This window comes from Phaenicophaeus curvirostris, chromosome 10 (genome assembly GCF_032191515.1).
Source record: "Phaenicophaeus curvirostris isolate KB17595 chromosome 10, BPBGC_Pcur_1.0, whole genome shotgun sequence".
Taxonomy (NCBI): Eukaryota; Metazoa; Chordata; class Aves; order Cuculiformes; family Cuculidae; genus Phaenicophaeus; species Phaenicophaeus curvirostris.
The window spans coordinates 26,567,450-26,575,973 of record NC_091401.1 but is presented as its reverse complement, the minus strand read 5'-3'; the positions used below and the strand labels follow the sequence as shown (position 1 = coordinate 26,575,973).

Here is an 8,524-nt window from a genome sequence, read left to right as displayed (position 1 = left end):
GGCAGTGCCAGGCGTGAGGTGTGGGCGTGGCCTCAGCGGGAGTGGGCGGGGCCTGTCCGGGCGGGGCCTGTGGGAGCCTATGGGAGTGGGCGTGGCCTGTGGCGGTGGGCGTGGCCTGTGGCGGTGGGCGTGGCCTGTGGCGGTGGGCGCGGTCTGTGGGTGGGCGTGGCCTGTGGGAGTGGGCGTGGCCTGTGGCGGTGGGCGTGGCCTGTGGGTGGGCGTGTCCCGCGGGGCGCGCAGCGATGGCGGCGGCGGAGCTGGAGCGGCTGCGGATGGCGGGGGCCGGCATGGCCATCGCCGTGCTCACCAGCGGCGGCGACGCGCAAGGTGCGCCCCGGGGGAGCCCCAGGGACCCAGCCCCACCCCCCCTACGGTGCCGCAGGGTCACCTATGGCATCCAGCCCCACCCCCCCAAGAAGATGCTGCAGGGTCACCTATAGGATCCAGCCCCCCCACTCCCCACAAGGTGCTGCAGGGTCACCTATAGGATCCAGCCCCCCCCCCCCCCCCATTAGATGCTGGAGGGTCACCTATAGGATCCAGCCCCCCCCCCCGAAAATGCTGCAGGGTCACCTATGGGATGCAGCCCCTCCCAGCCCCCCATAAGATGCTGCAGGGTCACCTATGGGATTTAGCCTCCATCCCCCCCCCCATTAGATGCTGGAGGGTCGCCTATAGGATCCAGCCCCTCCACCCCCCTCAGAAGATGCTACAGGGTCACCTACAGGATCCAGCCCCCCCACCCCCCTCAGAAGATGCTACAGGGTCACCTATAGGATCCAGCCCCCCCACCCCCCTCAGAAGATGCTACAGGGTCACCTATAGGATCCAGCCCCACCCCTGCCAAGAAGATGCTGCAGGGTCACATATAGGGTCCAGCCCACCCCCCCAGAAGATAGGATCCAGGCCCACCCCCTCAAGATATTCTAGGGTCACCTATGGGATCCAGCTCCCCCCACCCCAGAAGATGCTCCAGGGTCTCTTATGGGGTCCAGCCCACCTCCCCGAAGATGCTCCAGGGCCTCCTATAGGATCCAGGTCCCCCAGACCGCAGGGGTCCCTCAAGTCTCACCTTCCCAGGGATGAACGCCGCCGTCCGTGCCGTCACCCGCATGGGAATATACGTGGGAGCCAAGGTCTTCCTCATCTATGAGGTTGGTTTCCCCCCTGCTCCCCATTATCGTTGGGGGGAGCCGACCCCCCCATGCCAGGGCACCCTCACCTCCAACTCTGCCTTCTCCACAGGGCTACGAGGGGCTGGTGGAGGGGGGAGACAACATCAAGCAGGCCAACTGGCTCAGCGTCTCCAACATCATCCAGCTGGTGAGGAGGACCCCCGGTGGGGCCCGGCACCCCAAAGGCCACCCCCCAAACTGTGCGTGACAGGCTGTGTCCCCCACTTTGCTCTGCAGGGTGGGACGGTGATCGGCAGCGCCCGCTGCAAGGCCTTCACCACCCGCGCCGGCCGCCTGCGCGCCGCCCGCAACCTGGTGGAACACGGCATCACCAACCTCTGCGTCATCGGCGGGGACGGCAGCCTGACCGGAGCCGACATCTTCCGCTCCGAGTGGGCCGGGCTGCTCGAGGAGCTGGTCCAGGACGGTGGGTGAAGCCCCCTCCCCAACCCTTGGGTGGGTAGAGCCGAAAGCATCCAAGGGTGTTGAGATCCAGAGGTCCAACCCATCGCTATGACCGCAGGAAGGGCTGGGCTCCTCCGCTGGATCCATCCCTCTGTCACGGTGGGGGGACAGGAGGTCTCTAAAATAACCAGAGGCGCTGCCTTCCCCCCCCTTGCAGGGCAGATCAGCGAGGAGGTGGCACGGGAGAACTGCCGCCTGAACATCGTGGGGCTGGTGGGCTCCATCGACAACGACTTCTGTGGCACCGACATGACCATCGGCACCGACTCGGCGCTGCACCGCATCATGGAGGTGATCGACGCCATCACCACCACGGCACAGAGGTGAGCACCGCGGGCAGGAGGAGCGGCTGAGGGACCCGGGGCTGTTGGGGCTGGAGCGAAGGAGGCCGAGGGGAGACCTCATCGCTCTCTGCAGCTCCTGCAAAGGAGGTTGTGGTGAGGTGGGCGCTGGGCTCTGCTCCCAAGTAATGAGGGACGGGACGAGAGGGAATGGCCTCAAGTCGCACCAGAGCAGGTTTAGGTTGGATATTAGGAAAAATCTCTTTCCTGCCAGAGTGGTGAAGCCCTGGCAGAGGCTGCCCAGGGCAGGGGTGGAGTCTCCATCCCTGGAGGGGTTCCAAACCTTGTAGAGGTGGCACTTTGGGCTGTGGTTTAGCAGGTACGGTGGGGTTGGGCTGATGGTTGGACTGGATGAGCCGAGAGGGCTTTTCCAACCTCAATGCTTCCATGATTCTGTGGCGTCGCACCCACCCTCCTTCTCCTCCCACCCCTGTCCTTGCAGCCACCAGCGGACGTTCGTGCTGGAGGTGATGGGCCGCCACTGCGGGTAAGCTCCCGGGGGTGGGGAAGCCCCTCGGCAGGATGGGATCCCACGTTTTGGGGCTGGTCCTGGTGCCGGTGTGGCCACCGCCGTGTCCCCCCAGGTACCTGGCGCTGGTGTCCGGCTTGGCCTCAGGTGCCGACTGGCTCTTCATCCCTGAGTCCCCTCCGGAGGACGGCTGGGAGGACCTCATGTGCGAGAGGCTCGGGGAGGTGAGCACGGGGGTCCCACCATCCCCTCTCCCTTTTCTGCCTGCGGGGAGCCCAGCTGAGCCCCGTGCCCTGTGAAGCCTGGGGAGCTCCGGGCATTGCGGCTGTGAACCGGGACGCTCAGCTGCACGTGCTGGGGCCAGCGCCGGGGCTCGGCTGCCCGGACCCTGTGCTACCCGCGGGCGACGCGGGAAGGACGCTCGGCTTCAGCTGCTGAGCCGCCGCGGCTTTTTCCTCCCGCAGACGCGCAGCAGAGGCTCGCGGCTCAACATCATCATCATCGCCGAGGGCGCCATCGACCGCAGCGGCAAACCCATCTCCTCTAACTACGTGAAGGACGTAAGCGCCTCCTCCGGCACCGTCTCTGGTGACTGTGCCCGGAGGCGCCTGGCGTGACGTGCTCTCTCCCCACAGCTGGTGGTGCAGCGCTTGGGCTTCGACACGCGTGTCACCGTCCTGGGTCACGTGCAGCGCGGAGGGACCCCGTCAGCCTTCGACCGCGTGCTGGTGGGTCCCGGGAGGGGACACGGAGGGCGTGCGAGCAGCCGTGCGCTCCCCAGGGTGAGCCCAGGGGACATCGCTGGGTGCCCCGGTGTCAGGGGGTGTCGGGGTCCCTTTGCAGAGCAGCAAGATGGGGATGGAGGCGGTGATGGCGCTGCTGGAGGCGACGCCGGACACCCCGGCCTGCGTGGTGAGCCTGTCGGGAAACCAGTCGGTGCGGCTGCCACTCATGGAGTGCGTCCAGGTGGTGAGTACGGGGCAGCACGCGGAGCGGGGGTCCCGCTGCCCTCCCCGCAGGCACAGCCGTCACCCTGCTGCTTGTCTCCCCCTCAAGACGAAGGATGTGCAGAAGGCCATGGATGAGAAGAGGTTTGACGAGGCCATCCAGCTCCGCGGGAGGTGAGGAAGAGGGACTGGAATGAGGGGAGACATCCCTACGGGGTGGTCAGAAGGATGGGAGCTGCTCCCAGGGGGGAAACCAGTGGCTGGTGCAGCCTGAAGGGCATCCAGGAGACATCCCGATGGGGTGGCCAGAAGGTCTTGCTGGGATGGGAGCTGCTCCCTAAGGGAAAACGGTGACTGCTGCAGCCTGAAGGGCATCCAGGATCCCCGTATGGCTCCGGGTCACCTCGCCTTGTCCTTGCAGGAGCTTTGAGAACAACTGGAACATCTACAAGCTGCTGGCCCACCAGAAGCCAGCACAGGAGAAGGTGAGGAGGGCTGGGAAGCGGCGGGGGGCGCGTTCCCCGCGCTGGGGCCCCGTAACAAGGTGCCACGGCTGTCCCCACAGAGCCCTTTCAGCCTGGCCATCCTCAACGTGGGCGCTCCGGCCGCCGGCATGAACGCTGCCGTCCGGTCGGCCGTGCGCATCGGCATCTGCCAGGGCCACACCGTCTACGTGGTGAGCGACGGCTTCGAGGGCTTGTCCAAGGGGCAGGTAAGGGCACGGCGAGCCAGGGTGCCCTCGGCTTGCTGCCAGGGTTGGGTTGGGCTTTGGTGGTGGGGTGCTCCCCCACCCCAAAACTGAGCGCTGCTGCTTGCAGATCCGCGAGGTGGGCTGGCACGACGTGGCGGGCTGGCTGGGGCGTGGGGGCTCCATGCTCGGCACCAAGAGGTAAGAACAGCCCCGACGGGGAGCGGAGGGCATCCCGGGGAGCAGAGGAGGTCCTGGGGAGCAGAGGGGATCCTGGGGAGCGGGAAGGATCCTGGGGAGTGGGGGGATCCCAGGGAGCAGAGGGAAACCCGGGGAGCAGAGGGGATCCCAGGGAGTGGAGGGGATCCTGGGGATAGCACGGAGTCGAGGGATTGCACGGAGTCCAGGGATTCTGGGAACCCAAGGAATTATGGGGGCCCAAAGGACTGCGGGGACCCCAGGGACAACAGAGATTTCAAGGATTGTGGGGACCCCAGGGATTGCAGGGATTGTGAGGACCCCCTGTCCTCACCCCACCGTCTCTCTTCCCCACCTCAGGACGCTGCCCAAGACGTGCATGGAAAAGATCGTGGAGAACGTGCGGAAATTCAATATCCAGGGCCTCCTGGTCATCGGGGGATTTGAGGTGTGGGGAGAACCCTCAGCCCTGTTTCAGTGGGGCCCGGGCTGGGCTCTCGGCACCCTGGGCCATCCCCTTCGGGATGCGGTGCCGGCAGCTCACCAGCCCTGGGTGCTTGCAGGCGTATGAGGGGGTCCTGCAGCTGGTGGAAGCCCGCGGGCAGTACGAGGAGCTCTGCATCATCATGTGCGTCATCCCTGCCACCATCAGCAACAACGTGCCCGGCACCGACTTCAGCCTCGGCTCGGACACGGCTGTCAACGCGGCCATGGAGGTGAGAGACAGCGCGGGGAGCAGCTCCTGGGGCCCTCGTGCTCTACCAGGTCAGAAGGACTGGAGGTGCTGGAGAGGAGCTCAATGTGAGCCAGCAACATCTGCTCACAGCCCATAAACCACCCATGTCCTGGGCTGCATCCAGAGCCGTGGGAGCAGCAGGGAGGGAGGGGATCCTGCCCCTCTGCTCCACATTATGAGACCAACCTGGAGTCCTGGGTCCAGCTCTGGAGTCCTGAGCTCAGGGAGGACATGGAGCTGCTGGAGCGAGTGCAGAGGAGGCCACGGAGATGATCTGAGGGCTGGAGAACCTCCTGTATGAGGAGAATCTGAGAGAGTTGGGGTTGTTCAGCCTGGAGAAGAGAAGCCTCAAGGGAGACCTTAGAGCAGCTTCCAGTGCTGAAAGGGGCTGCAGGAAAGCTGGGGAGGGGCTCCGGGGTGGGATGAGGGGAATGGTTTTGAGCTGAAAGAGGAGAGGTGGAGATAAGATCTTGGGAAGGAATGTTTTGCTGTGAGAGGGTGGGGAGGCCCTGGCCCAGGTTGCCCAGAGCAGGGGTGGCTGCCCCATCCCTGGAGGGGTTCAAGGCCAGGCTGGATGGGGCTTGGAGCCACTGATCCAGCGGGAGGTGTCCCCACCCATGGCAGGGGTGGGACTGGATGGGCTTTGAGGTCCCTTCCAACACAAACCATTCAATAATTCTACGATCATGTTTTGGGACAACATGTGGGATAGAACCAGCATCCCAGCCCAGGCAGCAAAGGTGGATTTTCCCGGTGTGCCCCTCCCTGTGGTGTTTAACCGGCGTCTGGTCCTCCTCTTGGCGCAGAGCTGTGACCGCATCAAGCAGTCGGCCTCGGGCACCAAGCGCCGCGTCTTCATTGTGGAGACGATGGGCGGCTACTGCGGGTACCTGTCGACCGTCACCGGCATCGCGGTGGGCGCTGACGCTGCCTACGTCTACGAAGATCCCTTCACCATCCACGACCTCAAGGTGAGCGGAGCAGGAGCTGCTTTCTAGCGGCATCGTTTTGGTAAAATGAGAATGAAAAGCAGGAAAGAAAGGACTCTGGCCAGGCCCTGTGAAGCCACCAGGCACTTGCGTCCAAAGGGGAGGACCAGAGAGGCCTGGCGTGGTGGCAGAGGACACGGGGCGCTGCTGGCATCGTGGCGTTCATCTTGCAGGCCAACGTGGAGCACTTGACTGACAAAATGAAGACGGATATCCAGAGAGGGCTGGTGCTGCGGTGAGTTGGGGACCCCTGGAGACCCTTCCTGCAAACCCCAGCACTGTGGCAAGGGGCGAGGCTGGAGCTGAGCCCTTCCCTGGCTGTAGAGGGTCCGTGGGCACAGCGAGACTCGGCACGGTGGGCGCATGATGTCCTGCCTGGTGGTGGCCATGGGGACAGTCCTGCTCTGGCTACCTCTGCTGCCGTCCCCAGGGTCCTGGCTTGGGCCTCAGGGAGAACAAAATGGGTTTGGGGAGCATGGAGGAGCCCCTGGGGGTAAGGGGTGAAGGAGCAACCACCCTTCTTCTTCCCTCTGCTCCCCCAGCAATGAGAAATGCCACGAACACTACACCACCGAGTTCCTCTACAACCTCTACTCCTCCGAGGGCAAAGGCATCTTCGACTGCAGGATTAACGTCCTGGGCCACCTCCAGCAGGTACAGGGGATGGGGCCACGCAAGCCACCACTGTCCCCCAGAGCCAGGGAGCGCTTGATATCGCCATTCATTGTCCCCAGGGAGGAGCTCCGACCCCCTTTGACCGCAACTACGGGACCAAGCTGGGCGTGAAGGCCGTGCTGTGGATGTCGGAGAAGCTGCAGGAGGTTTACCGCAAGGGTGAGCTGAGAGCTGGGGGTCCATGGTGGGGCTGGGGGGAGGCTGGTGGCTCTAGGCAGCCCCTCCTGCTCTGGGCTTGGCCACTCAGCCCCTGGCAAGGTGGCCACGGTCGGTTGCATCCCCTTCCCAGGCCGCGTGTTCGCCAACTCGGGCGACTCTGCCTGCGTGATCGGGCTCAGGAAGAAGGTGGTGGCCTTCAGCCCCGTGACGGAGCTCAAGAAAGTCACCGATTTCGAGTAAGTCCCTGTCCCCCCGCCCCAGCGGTTTGCCAGATCCCAGGAGAACCATCCCAGGTTGTCCCCAGGGCCAGCTGAGAGCCGTGTCCCCCCGCAGGCACAGGCTGCCCCAGGAGCAGTGGTGGCTGAACCTGCGGCTGATGCTGAAGATGCTGGCCAACTACCAGATCAGCCTGACCGAGTACATCTCGGGGACCATGGAGCACGTCACCCGCCGCACGCTCAGCATCGAGAAGGGCTTCTAGTCCCGCCAGCCCGAGCCGTAGCCCCCGCTCCGCCTCTCTCCATCCCCCAGGGAGCACCGGGTCCCCCTGTTCTCAGTAGCCCTGTAGCTTTGCCACCAACCCTCCAAGCAGGCAGAGCCTGGTCCCGGCTCCCAGAACAGCACGATCCTGCCCCAAATCACCGGTCCAGGGTCTGGTCCCTGGGTAGATGCAGAGAAGAGATGCTGCTAGAGGGCAGCTACGCAGCCCAGACCCTGAAATCCTCCCTTAAGAGTCGATTCCTGTTATTTAATGACGGGGCGTCTGGATGCCGTGTTTCGCGGCGTGACCGCCTGAGCCAGCTGCTGCTTCGAGCCGCCTGCCCTGCGTGTGGGAGGGGAGCGAGGAGGCTGCGCTGCTGCCCACAGCAGCTCCAGGGGGCTTTGGGCTGTTCCAGGAGCCCCGCGAAAGCTCCATCCTCCCATGGTGTTTGCACCTTTGCATGAGGCTTGGCTGCCACCGTCACCGTGTGGCCGCAGGGCCGTGCCCATCATCTCACTGCTGCTCTGTGACCCCCCGACTCGTGTACTGTACGCGGCGCTCGCCTCCTCTAGAGATAAAACCCGCTGGAGCCAAACCCGCCTCAATGGAGAGTGGTTCTTGCATGCTGAGACCCCTGGGGAGGGAAGCGGGGCAGCCCTGGGGTTAGGGTGGGGATGAGCAAAGCCAGGAGGTTTGGTAGAGCTGGGTTGATGCCAGGCTGTGATGTTTCCATGTCATCCAGGGGGACCTGGACAAGCTGGAGAGGTGGGGCTGGAGGAACCACACGGAGATCAACAAGGCCAAGGGCAAAGTCCTGCAGCTGGGTGGGGACAATCCCAAGCACAAGTCCAGGCTGGGTGGAGGATGGGTTGGGAGCAGCCCTGAGTAGGACTTGGGATGCTGGGGGTGGAGAAGCTCAACATGGGCCAGCAATGTGTGCTCACAGCCCAGAAACCACCCGTGTCCTGGGCTGCATCCAGAGCCGTGGGGCCAGCAGGGAGGGAGGGGATCCTGCCCCTCTGCTCCGCTCTGAGAGACCCACCTGGAGCCCTGGGTCCAGCTCTGGAGTCCCCAGCACAGGGAGGACATGGAGCTGTTGGGGCGAGGGCAGAGGAGGCCACGGAGATGATCCGAGGGCTGGAGAACCTCCTGTGTGAGGACAGGCTGGGAGGGTTGGGGTGGCGGGTGCAAGGTCAGCATC

The 8,524-nt window shown here is 64.6% G+C and overlaps 1 protein-coding gene across 1 annotated transcript; it reads left to right on the top strand.

Moving 5' to 3' along the window:
• Positions 1-213: 213 nt before the first annotated feature.
• On the top strand, positions 214-7,918 carry PFKL (phosphofructokinase, liver type). Its single transcript, XM_069865216.1, has 22 exons — positions 214-327; positions 1,081-1,154; positions 1,246-1,323; positions 1,413-1,602; positions 1,798-1,963; positions 2,424-2,468; positions 2,566-2,674; positions 2,915-3,010; positions 3,086-3,178; positions 3,294-3,419; positions 3,507-3,571; positions 3,819-3,882; positions 3,963-4,109; positions 4,216-4,286; positions 4,644-4,731; positions 4,847-4,999; positions 5,826-5,990; positions 6,182-6,243; positions 6,551-6,662; positions 6,743-6,842; positions 6,973-7,078; positions 7,176-7,918. Exons 1-22 carry the CDS (start codon positions 243-245, stop codon positions 7,321-7,323), a joined length of 2,343 nt encoding a protein of 780 aa, XP_069721317.1. The 5' UTR covers positions 214-242; the 3' UTR covers positions 7,324-7,918.
• Positions 7,919-8,524: the final 606 nt, after the last annotated feature.